This window comes from Spermophilus citellus (genome assembly GCF_964194105.1).
Source record: "Spermophilus citellus genome assembly, chromosome: 2".
NCBI classification, from domain to species: Eukaryota; Metazoa; Chordata; class Mammalia; order Rodentia; family Sciuridae; genus Spermophilus; species Spermophilus citellus.
Window position 1 is genome coordinate 141,625,292 of NC_138183.1, and position 16,917 is coordinate 141,642,208.

General features: G+C 33.6%; 1 protein-coding gene across 1 annotated transcript; it reads left to right on the plus strand.

The window, feature by feature from the left end:
• Positions 1-13,080: 13,080 nt before the first annotated feature.
• Positions 13,081-14,013, plus strand: LOC308635880 (olfactory receptor 8G50-like; the record flags this gene model as incomplete). Its single annotated transcript, XM_081270714.1, has 1 exon — positions 13,081-14,013. One exon carries the CDS (start codon positions 13,081-13,083, stop codon positions 14,011-14,013), a length of 933 nt encoding a protein of 310 aa, XP_081126840.1.
• Between the last annotated feature and the right edge of the window lie 2,904 nt (positions 14,014-16,917).

Below are 16,917 nucleotides of genomic sequence, written 5' to 3' on the forward strand. Positions count from 1 at the left end.
ACTGCCACAATTGTTTTCCTCACAGTTTGTTCCATTTTTCAGTCCCACAAGTAATGGATGAAGATTCACAATTCTTTCCATTCTTGCCAAGACTTGTTTTGATCTCTAGTTTTGATCATAACTTTCCTGATGAATGTGTCTTATGATTTAGATGCTAGGTATCCTCCAAAAGTTCATGTGTGAGACAATGCAAAACAGTTTAGAGATTAAATGACTGTGTTATGAGAGCCTTAATACGATCAGTGCATTATTCCACTGGTAGAGATTAACTGTGTGATAACTATAAGCAGGTAGGTTGTGGCTGGAGGAGGTGGTCATTGGAAGCATGACTTTGGACTATATATTTTGTCCCTAGTGAGTGGTGCTATCTGTTCTCTCTGCTTAAGGGTTATCATGTCCTGAAACACTTTTCTCCATCACACCCATCTGCCCTGTTATTCTGCCTCATCTCAGACCCAGAGCAATGGAGCTGCCATCTGTAGACTAAGACCTCTGGAACTGTGAGCCCCCAAATAAACTTTCCCTTCTTTAAAATTGTTCTTGTCAGATCTTTTGGTAACAATGGCTGGAAGGCTAATTAAAACAATATAAAATATTTTGTAACCATGATTTCCTTTAAATTTTCTTAATAATGATGATGAATATATTTATAGCTATGTGTTAGTCATTCATGTATCTCACTTAGAATAATGTCTGTTAAAATCCTCTGACTTTTAAAAGGGTGTTATTGACCTTTTAATGGTTAAATTGCTTAGTGTTCACTATGAATCCTGACCATAAGCTCTCCCTGGCTATTATCATTATCCATGAAATTTAATATACATTAAAAGCTTTGTCCCAATTTTATGCATTGTCATAAAATCCTTTTCTTCCTGGTGTTCCCAAAAGGAATATTTAAAAACTTTTTCACAATACCCACTTTAATTTTTCGTATGGTACTCCCTGGTTTTGGCATCTTATCTAAGAAATTACTATCAAAACAAAGCCACAACTATCTAGAATTATTTTCTAATAGTGCTATCATGTCATTCTATGACCCACTTTGAATTAATTTTTAGTGGGTGGTATGAGAAAGAGGTCCAAATTAATTCTGTGCACAATTATTCTTGCACACAATTATTGAAACAACTTATTCTTTCTCTGTTGCATCTCCATGAAACCATTATAGCAACTCAATTGAAAGTTTTAAACTTTTAAGTACAAGGTCTTTCATCATTTTTATTTAGTTTATTGCTATGCATTTTATTCTTTTCATGACATTATAAGTAGATTCACTCATTGTTAATTGCATATGTGTAAAATCAATTAAATTGATGTGCTGTTTGTATTCCACAACTAGACATTAATTGAAATATTTCCAATATAATATTTTTTCTTATTTACAGGTTCCTCGTGCTTTTCTGAACACAAGTTTTTGACATTTACAATTAGAGATAGTGTCAAATTTTGTTTTCCAATCAGGATGTTTTGTAATCTTATTGTTTTGCCTGATTTCCCTCACTAGATCTATTAGTAAATTGGAATAAAAGTACAAGGAGTAGACATCTTGTTCAACATCTTGAAAATCTTTCAACCTTTTATCATCAAATGTAATATTGGTGTGAATGCTTTTTATGCTGTGGCTATTGTAACAGTAAGAAAAATAGCTTTCCTTGATCAGGACTTGACAGGATTTTTAAAAAGCCATGGAAGTTTTGGAGCACTCAAAGTTATCAGAATAATTCTTTGGGTAGTGAGTGACTGGGTATTACTAAAAATTATCATCACAGCATAGAACAAAAGTAGAGAGAGTTCTGTTTTATATTTGTTTACAAGACATATATTATTGGGATTGTAAAGTCTTTGATGACAAGGGAAGACTTATGGAAACCTGGAGGTAGATGGCTGACAAGAGTTGACCTCTGTTTCATACCACAATGTGAGATGGATGAATAATATAATTACAAAATATTTGTCTCTTCCTACTTAGAATTCTCAGAAGAAAATGGCAGAAGGAAATCATTCCCTAGTGACTGAGTTCATTCTCGCTGAATTAACAGACAAACCAGAGCTCCAGCTGCCCCTCTTCCTCCTCTTCCTAGGGATCTATGTGTTCACAGTGGTGGGGAACCTGGGCTTGATCACAATGATTGTGCTCAGCTCTCACCTGCACACCCCCATGTGCTGTATTCTAACACTCTTCTAACATGATGTGCTGCCTTATCTGAGGCCCCAAAGAATGGAGTACATGGACTAAGACCTCTGAATCTGTGAGTTCTAAAATAACTTTTTATTATATAACTGTGTTTCTTTGATCTTGTGTTTACAGTAACAGAAAAACTGACTAAAATTCATATGGGAGTTTTTATGTACTTAGAAAAGTTAAAATTGCAAAATTGTTTTCAGAAGAATTATGAGTACCTTTCCTACCCCAAAACTCACAATCCATTTTGAAGGGAAAATGATTTATTTTATGGTTAAAATAGTAACTTATTATCAAAAGAATTTCTCTTTTTCCTTTTGACCTATTAAGTTCCCAAAGGTGTCTTTAAAAATGGCAACCAGAAAACTTGTGTAAGACCCCATGTGAGGTAACTAACTGTCTCCATCAGTAAGAACCAAAAGCTCTTTGTGGCATCCACTGGTTGCTTAACTTCCCTTTCCATTTTCTTGATAGCTCTATCCGGATGAGTTTTACCCTCACTAGAAGGATTTCTCAGAGCCTAACATAAGCATGTAAATTTATAAGTTGCATTTAAGAAATCATCTCTCTCTCTCTCTCTCTCTCTGGTGCTGGGGATTGAATCCAGGGCCTTGTGCATGCAAGGCAAGCACTCTAACAACTGAGCTATATACCCAGCCCTATCTGTCTCATTAAAAAGGCATAAACAGATCTTGATTTACTACTAGTTTGCCTTAAAATACATAGCAAACATTCCAATGCAGCATCTTGTACTTCTCATGCCATAAAAGCAAAATTGTTATGAGACAGCAGAGGCTAATCCCCCATTTTGAAAACTAAAAGAAACTTTCTAATTTTATGTGTCCTAGTCACTTATTTTTATACACCAGTTAATGATACTACAAAAATATATGTGTGTATGTCTCTCCATACATGAGTATATATGTATATGATATGTATATGAGTATGTGCCAATATGTAACAAGCATGTATATATGTGGGTTTTCCATTCATACTGCTTGAGTATGTTTTACAAGTTTTATGTGTATATAATTGTAAGATAATACTCTAGGTATCAAACAAATCACCTTCAGCATTTTCTTTATGTTAATGGTTTATAGGTATTAAATGACTATTTATAAAATGATGGTTACATTTCCAAACCTTTATTTATATATTGAATTCATTTTTAGAAAAACAGAAATAACTGTTCAGCTTCTAGTAATTCTGAGAACTTGTGGAATATATGCTATTGAAATATTTGTGTAGATATCAGCTAGATTCCTGTTCGGTTAAATATTAATTAGAGCCTAGAAAAGCTTGTAGTAAGATAAGTTCTTTAAAAATGTGATGACAAAGGAGTTGTAGGGAGGAAAGCCACTTCTCTTATCTCCAATCTTTACATGAGGGTCTAAACAGAGTTACCCTGGATGTAAAGAAAAGGAATATACTTATAATACATCTGTGGATCTCAACCTGTGCAGTGGGAATGTAAACATCCTGTACTTTCCTTCTGCCTATAGGTGTAGTACAGACCTTCACTGTATCCCAACTTGCTGCCATGGAGGAATGTGTTAGTAGTAAAACATCTAAAAACTTTCTTTTGAGTTCTCTATGTTCTTTCTTTGGGATCAGTGAATAGTAAACATTGGGTATTTATTTTCCTGGGATTGACATTTTCCTGAGGTTGAAAATTTCCAAAATGGAAAGGGAGCTCTATTTAAAAAATGATTGAGAAACTTGAAGAATGAAACCTATTACAGAAGAGGAAAAATGAACAAATAGACCATATTAAATATAATTATAGAGGAACATAGGCAATAAAAACGCTTAATAATTGAAAGGAACATAGAATGTATAACACAGTTTATCACTGGGTACTCTAACTTGTATAGTGTTCTTATGTAGTTTGTCTTCATTTATCTGATATAAACATTAATTTAAAAAAATATTTCCTCACTTACTATTAGCATTTTCATGGACCATCAGGATATTACAGGAACAGATTTCAGGAGAAGAAAAATTTGTTAGCTATTCCTAAAGAAGATTAATATACAGAATACACAAAAACTTTCATAAAAACTCCAACCTCCCCCAGTAACCCAATCAATAAATAAACAAATGAACTAAACAGAAATTTCTCAAAAGAAAATATACTAATGGAAAACAAATGTTCAACATTCTTAGCAACCATGGAAATGCAAATAAAAACTGGAGACTTTATTTCACTCCAGTTAGAATGAAAGCCATTAAGGATAGAGACAATAATAAATATTGAAGAGGACATAGGGGAAAAGGAACATTTTCCCATTATTGGTGGGATTATAAATTAGTGTAACTGCTATAGAAATCAGTATGTTGGTTGTTCAAAAGACTAGAAATTAAACCACCATATGAACCAGCTATACCACTTCTCAGTATTTATTATGAAGACTTTAAGGCAGCATACTATAATGACACACTCATACCCATATTTATAACAGCACAATTTACAGTGGTCAAATTATGGATTCAGCCTAGGTGTTTATCAACGGATGCATGGATAAAGAGGATGTGGTACATAAGCACAATGGAGTTTTACTCTGCCATGAGCAAGAGTGAACCTATGTCATTTATATAAAAATGGATGAAAATGAGAGCATTCTATTAAGAAATGTAAGTCAAGCTCAGAAAATTGAGGACATATGTTTTCTTTTATATGTGATAACTAGAGAGGGGGAAAAATGATGGTGATGGATCACATGCAAACAGAAGGGAGACTAGTAAAATAGAAGAACAGTACCAGAGTGAGGGAGGAGTTTAAGGAAAGAAGAAGTTCTGATAAATCATACTGAAAAATTATATTGTTGTATTGCATGCATGTTTGGCTAAGTAACAATGTTATGCATAACTATAATGTACCAGGTAAAATATGAAAAATATGAAATGTGTAAAGCATACATAAAACATAAAATATTTTTAACATCTATTAAAATCCACAAGAAAGGTGCATGCCATGCTGGGTGGAGTAGTCTATATACTATCTCTACAATTCTGTGTCCATTCCTGTGGTCTTGTCTTCAGTCTCACAGCTTCTCCATCTCGAATGGCCTCCTGAAACCAATAGGTTATTCCTCATGCATTTGCCACCAGTCCAGATCTCAATTGGGTTCACCTCTGGTTCATGATCCTTACTGTAATGATGTGTTCACTGGTATTGTTTACTATTAACAACTGCTATAGATTACACTTATAAAGACAAGAATTGGGTGTCAACCTACTTTATATACAGAGATATGAAAAATTATAGTATATATGTGTAATAAGAATTGTAATGCAAAAAAGCACATGCATAAAGACATGAATTGGTATGAACATACTTTATATACAAAGATATAAAAAATTATGCTTTGTATGTGTAATAAGAATTGTAATGCATTCCACTGTCATGTATTTAAAAAAATAAAATCAATTAAATAATAAAAAATAATCAAATTCTTGAGGACAAAACTTGTGTATTATTTTCATCCTATTTTTATTTCTGAGGTTAAATCTTTATTGATGAAGAACATTTTTTATGGAGCCATAAATTATGTTACTAAGTTTTTTTCCCTTTAGACCTTAATGGTAGGGCCAGGGTTGTGGCTCAATGGTAAAGCAGTTGCCTAGCATGTTTGAGGCACTGGGCTCAATCCTCAGCACCATATAAAAAAGTAAATAAATAAAATAAATGTATTGTGTCCATCTATACTAAAAAAAATAATTGAAAAGAAAAACTTAATGGAAACTTTAGCAATTCCCAAAATACCTTATAACACCAGCATGAACGTCTATAACAAATAAAAATTCAAAACATTTCAGGTAAATTTAATTGTGAAAACCTACTGCAATTATTGTCTCAAAATTATATAATACTTAGAGGATATTGGTAAAAACATTAAATACAAGATGACTTTCAATCATTTTATAATGAGAATAATGTTATAGTATAATGTTCATTGTTTCTCAATATTTCAGTTTATCTTTATAAGGAAAGAAGTACTCATCTCTCTTTTTCAGTCTTGTTAGGTATTCCTCACTGGTCTTTGTCAATGTCAAATGTATTTGAGCATAAAAGCTCAATGAAAAATTTAGCTTTTATTCATATTCAAGCCAAGTCAAAAAGTCTAAGAACTACTATCTTATGAGTGTATCATATTATATACAGAGAATAGAGGTCAATTTCAAGTCTTACAAAATTAGTTTCTTTCCTGATTATATAATATTTTCTTTTGCAAAAAAAAAAATGATTCTTTCAACAATTCCTTCAGTGTATGTCTCAAAGTTTTCAGAAATATTTATTTTGAATATCATGGCATGAAATTCAGTAGAACTCTAACAATATCTCTCACATCCTTCTTTTCCAACCATGATCAAATAAAAACATTAACAATATTAAACACATGAGAACCATTGTGGATTTTCCCCAGAGTTGACACTTGAGAGATGAGGTTCCAGTGGGAGGTCATTATCAATGTTTGCTCTTAATCAGACTCTTATTATCTATACCCAGCTTAAGAAATCATTGCATCAGCGAAATTTTGCAGAGAACCAATTGTCCTTGGGAGTGAGTTTTAGCAGAGATCAGGATTAGTGACTCAAAGAATACCTTTGGTCTATCTGCTTTCACGCATGTAATTTTCCCTCCAGAGCAACTGAGAAGAATAAAGAGACAACATTGAATTATTTGGGAAGAAAAAGGGGTATGTTTGCATCCCAAACTTTTATTTTTATATTTTGAAATCTTCTGTTTATAGAGTTACATGTGGCTGTTTATCTGTCTTTCTCAGTCTTTATAGTTAGAGCCACACCATCTGGAGAACACAGATTTCTTTATTATTTCCCTGTCCCCTGCAGAATGAAATCATTGCAAATGCCTCCTTGTTTATTCATTTCCACTCAGGCCTGCAATGGTTTTGTTCGTTCATTTTGATTCTGCATAAACTTATCTCTAAGTTTCTTGTAATTTTATTAATCACTTTATATTAGACTTAATATATGAAAGGCACTTTGCCAGTACTATATTGGATTTACAATTAAGTATAGAAGAAAAGTTGGTAAATAACTCAGTTATGTCAGAATTAGGACATGCTACATGGAGGAAAATATGACATAGTCAAGGGCTTGCAGAATTGGGTCTTATTAAATGAGACTATTGAAGATCTTTTGTTGCTGATTTTTGTTATTGTTGTTGTTACTGGGGATTGAACTCAGGGACACTCAATCACTGAGATGCATCCTCCATCCCTTTTTTAATATTTTATTTAGAGACAGGGTCTATCTGAGTTGCCTAGAACTTCACTAAGTTACTGAGACTGTCTTTGAACTCACAATCCTCCTGCCTCAAACTCCCGAGCCCCTGGGAACAATTAAAGATCTTAAAGAAAGAGTCCTAACTAGTAAATAAGATTATACAGGATAAGGTGATAGATGAAAACAAAAAACAAAAAGAACGTTACAAATTAAAACTGTGAGCCAACCAAAATCCTTTCATGTATTAGTCATATCACTATTAAGAATACAAGTTAGTCCAGAAAAACCTTCAGGGGCACCCACTCTGGTCTAGAACCATAATAATGGTGTTCTTTAGCCTCTTCCCAATCATGCTATTTACCAATGTGTAATAGACCTCCTTGTCTCCTTCTAGGTTCAAACACTCCAAAGAGTAATTATTCTTTATTTATCTCTCTATTCTAAACTCTGACAGCAAACTTTTTGCTTATCAGTATTAAACTCCTTTTAATATGAATCCACATTTACAGCCTAGAAGTATCTTCATGAAGCATTACTACCAATAAAACTCTTCATTACTATTTTTTATGAATTTCAAAATAATTTCTGGTGTGGCATAATCCAAGTTTATGACAGAATGCTTTTTTTCAAGACAAGATTGAATATAAATTCCTATGGTGAGAAACCCTCAACATTTCTCACTTATGATTATCTTCAGATATGAGCTGAGTCCACATAGCTATGAGGTATTGTTCTCTATTTTCACTTAACCACATAACTGATTAATGTCCATCAGGTCACTACAAGAGATTTAGCCAATATTTTACTAAAATCGGGATAACCAAGGAGCATCCTATTCTTTCACCCTACTAATACAGCAAAAATCTAATGAAACACAAACTTTGGATATATTTTATCAACCTTATGATGATTCTGAGTCATGCTACTTTCTTTTATAAACACTCAAAACTATTTTCTCCCCACTGGAAATCTTGCCATTTTATACAACATCAATGAACATGAAGGATGCTATCCTAAGTAAAATAAACCAGTCCAAACAGACAAATGCTCCATGAGTCTCCTTTAAGTTCTTTAAAAGAGTCAAGCTCATAGAAGCAGAGGATACAGTAATGGCAACCAGGGACAGGGTGTTGAGAGAAATAGGGAATAGTTCTTCATTAATCATCAGTCATATTAGATAAACTAGTCCTGAAAGTGTTCAGTATGGTTCCTAAGGCTAACAACAACTTCCAAGTTGAGAGGAAATCTCATATAAAGTATTCTTACCACAAGCAACAGAAGGAAAACAAAGAAAAAAGCAAAGATAAACAAGTTATGGGAGGTGATATGTATGTCAATTTTCTTGAGTGTGGTGGTAATATTACTAGTGTTTGGCTAGGTATAAAGTAAATAAATTGTATTCAGTAAAAATGTAGAAATTTTGCATATCAACTCTGCCTCAATAAAACTGTTAAGAAACAAACATAACTTTTTTCTCTTAAATTGATTTTGTATTTTGATTATAACTTATTGATCCTAAAGATGAATTAGACAAATGGAAGCTAAGAATATTTATGCAGAGCAGGTTAGTGGAAATTCTCTACAAAGGTCCAAGATGTTGAAGCACACAGGTAGTGTTAGAAAAGCAGGACCAGAAGCAATAGGCATAAACAATATGTGTCAGAGTCAGACTTTAGTGGGGACTGGTCACATGGAATGGGTCAGAGTCCCACACCTACTGTCAGAGAGTTGCAATGACTAAGCAAGAGATAAGTGAGCTTCTGTGATGGGGTTAGCACTCAGTGGGACAGCCTTGTGGGAGGCCAAGTACACTGAAAAAGTTTTCAGCTAGAAAACTGTAAAGAGTAGAGAATATGGAAGGATATGTGTCTTTGTCCATTTTGTGTTTCTGTAGCAGAATGCCACCAACTGGGTAATGTATGATGAACAGAAATTTATTTGGCTTAATATACTGGAATCTGGGAAGTTCAAGGTCAAAGGGTCGCATCTGCTGCATCCCATGTACAATGATCAGTTGGGACAAGAGTAAACACATAAGATAGCAAAAAGGGGGCAAACTAATTCTTTTATTAGGAATCCACACCTGTGATAATTATCCCATTCTCAGAACATCACTAATCAGTTCACCTTATGACCTCATTTCTTTGTAAAGGACCCAACTCTCAATACTTTGGCACATGGAATCAAGTTTGCAATGTATGAACTCTGGAGTACACACTGAAACCACAGAAGTATGGAAGTTCAGCCTAATTAATAGAGGTACAGCTAGGAGGCATATCAAAATGAACACCTGGGTCTTTTCAAAGAACTAAGTAGGAAACTCCCAGGTCTGGGTTTACAATATCAGCAACACTTGGGCTTGGTCATTAGTTAACAATTTCTACGTGAGACACACTTCAGCTTTTCTAGTGTAGAGTAGGCACAGTATTGGAGATTGTCCTCTGTAGGAATTGGCCCAATGAAGAGTCAGAAGAAATAGGTATCAGGAAGCACATTGCTGGGTCCCTACTTAAAACTGTTGGATATTTTCTGACAATCTTTCCAGGTACTGTGATTCAGTTTTCAATAATAATAATAATAATAATAATAATAATAATAATGGAAATAATAACAATGAAAATAATAATAATAATTGTTATTATTATTATTATTACCCCTTGCTCACTTGTTGATATTTTTCTCTGATGAAGACATAGAGGAACATTTTAAATTGACCATGTATCTGCATTACGTCTGTTACTTTTTAATAGCAGTTAGAAATGCCTATGTTTTCCTTGTTAATGTATCAGGGGAGAAGTTCCCACGATAGCAAAAGGTTGTTATAGTTTTTGAGTGTATGTGGGAGAGAAATATGCCACCATTTTTGGAGAAAAACCTAATGGGCATATTTGACCTAAATACAGAAGCATACATCCACCAGGCATAAACTAGATGAGGAAAGCTTACAGGATGGCCACACATCAGTATGATGTGATGTGATGGGATGTTTTGAATGGTGAGCAAGTTATTACTATTATTTTCTTATTGTTTTAATGTTTATAGCACATTTATTGAAATATAATTGACATTATATAATTAATGTTTTCATATATAAAGTTCAGTGTTTTTTAGCATATTCATGAAGTCTATAACCATCACTTTGGTTCTAACATAGAATATTTGAATCACCACTCAAAATAAAGTCCCATACCATTAGCAGTCCCATCCCAATACCTCCTTCCCCACAGTCCAAGACAGATACTAAGCTTGCTTTCTTTATGTATTTCTCTGTTGCAGACACATCCTATAAGTGGAACAACACAATGTACAGTTTCTGGTTTCTTTCACTTAGCATGTTTCCGGGTCTTCCATGATTTAACATATCTTGGTCCTTCATTCCTTTTTATTGCAGAATGATGTTCTATCATGTGGGCATGCTACATTTTGTTTGCCCATTCCTCACTGGATGGATATTTGGGTAGCTTCTAAACTTTGGCTCTTGTAATTACAATTGCTCTGGTCATACACTTTTTGATTTTTGTGGATGTGTTTTCAGTTCTCGTATGCACCCAGCAATGAGATTGCTGCCACGAGTTAACACTATGCTTCATAATTTGAAGAACTGACTGTTTGCCTAACAGTTTATACATTATACAGTCCCTCCAGCAATGGATAAGGGTTTCAATGTCTTCACATTCTCATCAACCTTTATATATACCTGTCCTTTGGGTTATAGTCTTTCTGATAAATGTGAAATGTCTTTTCACTGTGGTTACAATTTAATTTTCCTTAATAATAAATGATGAGGAGGATATTTTCAGGGGCTTTTGGTCATTTGTGTGACTCAAGTGGAAGAATGTTTATTTAAATCCTCTGACCTATTTCCACTGTGCTGTTTGTCCTTTTCATTGTTAAATTTAAGAGTTCTTTATGTAAACTGACCATGAGTACTTCCCTGCTATTCTAGTATTTCAAAAACCTATTATTACTAAAAAGTAATTTCCATATATGTGTTTTACAGAATTACTGTACATATTGTTCTTTAATGTACACATTTTTCTCTTTCTTTTTTTAACTTTTTTATGATTTCTAACTATTTTTTTTCTATGGTGGTCTCTGGTTTTAGCATCTTGTCTGAGAAAACATCATCAAATCCTAGACTTCAATGAGTTAGTCATTTATTATTATTATTACTATCATAAAGTGAGTTTTTCTTTTAGTTCTTGGAACATTTTGTAGTTTATTTATTGTGCTGAATGTGAGAAAGAGATCTAAATTATTATTACTGTTATTGTTGTTATTGTTACTATTTTTTACTGTTATTATTACTATTTTGGCAATAGTGAACATTGAACCTAGGGCTTCATCCTTCTAGGCAAGTGTGTTACCACTGCACTACATTTCTAAGCCCAAATTATATTTTTTTATTGACTCAGCAACATTGGCTGAAAAAAAAGTTTTTTCTCATATTGAATTGACATGCAATCCATATAACAACTCAGTTGTTCACAGAGGTCTTTTTACTTTTGGATTGATACTCTTACATTGATCTGTGTGCATATCCTTGTGACAAAACCACATCATCTTGATCACTGTAAATTTGTAATAAGATTCCAAATAGGGAAGTGGAACTTTGTAATATGGCTTAAAATGGGGAAATGTGAAACCCCCAGCTTTATTCTTCTCTTTCAAATTTGTTTTGATTACTCTGAAACCCTTGAATTTTCAGAAAGATGATATCATCAGTCTGCCAATGCTTACAAAAACAAACAAACAAAAAGAATTGGGAGTTTGGAAAGGATGACACTGAATAAAAAGTTTGAGCCTTTTGATTTATGAACATGGATGTCTTTCCATTAATGGCAGTCTCTCCCCAGTAATAGTTAGTATAGTTATTTCTTTAATTTTAGAGGAATAACTTGAATTTCTTTCTTTGGTTTGTTTTGTTCATATTCATTTTTCCATGCTATAGCAAGTGGAGTTTTATGTAGAAAAACAACTGGGTTATTTGGTTGATTTTTTACTCTACTACTTTGTTTCACTTTTCAATCCATTCTAACAGTTCTTTTTAAAGATATTTTTAGGATTTTCTGTGTATGAGATTATGACATTTATAAGTAGAGATAGTTTTTCTAATCTAAATTTTCATATAATTTTCTTTCCTGATTGTCATTGCCAGACCTCTAATGTCATCACTAAATATAATAAAAACACAGGGAATGAATGTTTCTCCTTGTTCATTATCTTAGAAAGAAAGATTTTCAGTGCTTTCATCATTATGTGTAATATTGATTTTTTTAGCATGCTGTTGTTATTTTACCATAAAAAGGTACTTTCTTCCACTTGAAAATATTATATATAATGCATGAGAACTACTTGGATAACTCAATCAAAGTTTTCAGGACAGTTCTGTGGGACTTCAGGGACTGAATATCAAATAGTAAATCAGAGATCACAAATAGGAAAAGTTTCTTCTTATACTTATGTCTGTGTCACATATTGCTGTTATTGCAACATCACTGATAGCTAACAATGAAGGAGAAGACGTGAAATGAAGATTCTCTGTGTGAAAAGATTTGGATTCTATTTCATATTCCATTGTGTGACTTCACAATAAATACTTACTTCAAAAATTCTTTTCTCTTCCTATTTAGAATTCTCAGAAGAACATGGCACAAGGGAATCTCTCCACAGTGACAGAGTTCATCCTGGCTGGATTAACAGACAAACCAGAGCTCCAGCTGCCCCTCTTCCTCCTCTTCCTAGGAATCTATGTGTTCACAGTGGTGGGGAACCTGGGCATGATCACACTGATTGGGCTCAGCTCTCACCTGCACACACCCATGTACTATCTCCTCAGCAGTCTCTCCTTCATTGACCTCTGCCACTCTACTGTGATAACCCCTAAAATGTTAGTAAACTTTGTGACAGAGAAAAACACCATCTCCTATGCTGAATGCATGACTCAGCTCTACTTCTTCCTTGTTTTCGTTATTGCAGAGTGTCACATGTTGGCTGTAATGGCATATGACCGCTATGTTGCCATTTGTAACCCCTTGCTTTACAATGTAACCATGTCTAATCAAGTATGCTCCTGGATGGTGGTTGAGGTATACAGCATGGGCTTGATTGGCGCAACAGTTCACACGGCCTGCATGCTTAGAGTGCTTTTCTGTAATGCTCATACAATAAACCAATATTTCTGTGATCTTTTTCCACTACTGGAGCTCTCCTGCTCCAGCACTTTTATCAATGAGTTACTAGTTTTATGCTTAAGTGCATTTAATATCCTTGTTCCACCCCTGACTATCCTTGGCTCTTACATCTTCATCATAGCCAGCATCCTTCGCATTCGCTCCACCGAGGGCAGAGCCAAAGCCTTCAACACCTGCAGCTCCCACATATCAGCTGTTGTTCTTTTCTTTGGTTCCCTGGCATTCATGTACCTGCATCCATCCTCAGTCAGCTTCACGAATCAAGGGAAAGTATCATCTGTGTTTTATACAACTGTTGTGCCCATGCTGAACCCTGTGATCTACAGCCTGAGGAATAAAGATGTCAAAGTGGCCCTAAATAAACTTCTTGAAAAGAGAAGTTTGTGAAAGAGGCTATTTTGCTTTAGGAAAAAATTGTAATTTGTACATATTCAGTAAGGAAGCAATTCTGGGGGGAAAAAAGGAATGTCCCCAAGTCATGAGATTATTGCCAGTACTTGATTATTTGGGAAGAAAAAAGAAAAAAACAGTGCCAAGGGTAAGACTGGATAAACAAGATCAGACACATTGAAGATAGCACCCCACTGGGAAATCCCAGATTCCATCTGCCCTGGATAATCTGTAACTCCTCTAAATATTTTAAACAGTTCTTCAAATCCTCCACATGGTCATTAATGTTTTATACATTTGGGACATGGTTCTTTTTAGGCAAAACTCATTACCTTAAATCACAGAATAAATACATATGGTCATTATTCTTTGATAGTCTCAATATTTTCTGGACCTGACTTTTTAAACTAAATATATTGAAAAGCAGTTCTGAAATTATGATATAAATAATTTTAGCTATAGAATGTACAAAATATAACTTCTAATTCTTACAAAGTGTAAACAACATAAGGAATATTGATGCACATAAAATGTGATGAGAACATTTCTATGCAGGAGATAACAATGGAATGGAAAAAACTGACAATAAAAAGCAAGATTGAATGCTATGTGCATTTAGACATCTATCCATGCAACATTCCATACTTGAGTATTTTTGGAGTATGTTACCACTTCTATTTTTCTGACGATTCTCTGCACATTACTCTATAATACAAGAAGTTAGTGCTTAATTTTCCAATCCCTTGTGTAGAGTCTCAGACTGAGAAATAGCATTTTTAGCTAATGCATTTATATTTTACTTAACCTGAAGGAAAAGTTAAAAGTCAGATAAGTGCTATCTAAATTCACTATTAATTAATAAAAATTACTTATTTTATGGTTCATGTAGGAGACTTTCAGCCAATAAATTTTCTTTTCTCACTTTGCTGTATTAAGCTCCCATTGGTGCTTTGGAAAACAACCACCAAAAAAAAAATGAGATACTCCTCCTGAGAGGTGCTTATTGCCATCAATATGTCTCAGTGGCTCATATGACAATAGTCTAAGAATGGTGGCATCTACAAGTTGCTCAGCTCCCCTGCCTTCTGCCATGGTACAGTTCCCAGATGATATTTCTCATTTTTCTCCATCAATTTCTCAGATTTTAGAGTCCAAATATTTCTATCTTATGTGACAGCCATTTCTAGATGGTGATAGCACTACCTAGATGATTTTTCTCATCTTCAGCAGAGTTTCTGAGTCTTTAGAGACCAAGAGTTTATTTTATGTGAGAGCCACTTCTAGGTAGCAAGTCATGTTTGTGTTTCCTTATGCCTGTAAGCTTTACAGAATTTACAAAAAAAAAAAAAAAAACAACGTTGTATTGAAAAAACAAATATGGATATTTCTAAGTAACAGCTTATTCTTTAACCCTGCACAAACATTTAACCTGGTAAGATCATATTTTTTAAACATCTGTCTCATCCAACAGACATAAAACAATGCTTGCTTTGTCATCAGCTTTCTGTCCAACATGTGACATGAACACTCAATGTAACGTCCCCTATAAAATCAAAACTTGTAATGAGAAAGAAGAATATATTCCACAGTTTGAAACCTTGAACACATCTTCTTTCTGATTTTATATGTACTAAATATGTACTAAATGGTTCTTATCTTCTTACCACATTTTATATTTCAATAAAGATATCCATATTTGGGTATGTATGTAAGTAATATTCATGTATATATAAGCTAATGTGCAACACACATATGTATGTGTATGCATTGAGTTTCTATTGCTTCTGTTTTAAAAGGTTTATGTATGCATGTAATTTTAACACAATATTCTAAGAATTAAGCAAGTGATATCCAGAGATTTTTTATACTAGTGGGCTTAATATAGAATGACAACTTAAGAAATTTTTATTATCTTTCCAATAATTTGTTAATGCATTAAGGGTATAAAAACTGTTTAGAAAAAAAATACCTGAACTTTCTAATAATCAGAGAACTGCTGGAAGATATATTATTTAAATATTGGCACAACTAACAGTATCCAAAATAGAAGTGGAGTACTAATTAAAAATAGACTGATAAGGGATATTGAAGAAGAAGAGTTATTGCAAAGGAGAAAAAAGTGAAAATATAAAGAACATATTAAACACCACTATAGAAGAATATAAATAATCAAAAGTTCAAATAATTTGAGAGTAAATACATTTTAATACTAGATACTATGGTAACATTCTCAGTGTCATCTTTTATTTCTCTAATAGAAGCATGGATTAATTACAAAAGAATATATTTCCACAATTACTAGTCGCATTTTGGGGGATCATGAGAATATCACAGGAGTGAACATTATGCAGAATCATTTCTTACCTTCTGTATTGCTTATGATTAGGTTTCGATGTATATCACACAATCACATATGCATGCACACATATATGCACACACCATATTGTCTTTAACTGGAAAATGGTTCAGAGTGGTTCCGTGACTCATCAGATATATATCTGTATGTTTAAATACTTGCTCTACTGTGCTAATGTATCTTCCATCTTTGGTATCAGATAACATCTCAAGATACTTCCTTCACTTCCACCACCTGATCATTAGACAGATATATATGGAAGGAAAAGAGAACATCCCCTGACTTGAAGGACACTGCATAGAAGTAATAGATCTCACTTCCACCTGTAAGGATGTAGTCACACAAAAACACAGCTGCAAGAGGAGTTGAGAAATGATGTGGGCTTTAGATGACAGTGCATCAAATCAAGACTGAAGACATTTATTTTTGAGGAAGCAAGAGAGCAAATATCAAGAATGATTAACAGGTTCCTTCTGCATTATTTGGTACTTGTATTAAGCCATAGATGACTCAATTTTGTCTCTCAAGAGTTTAAAATTTGTATG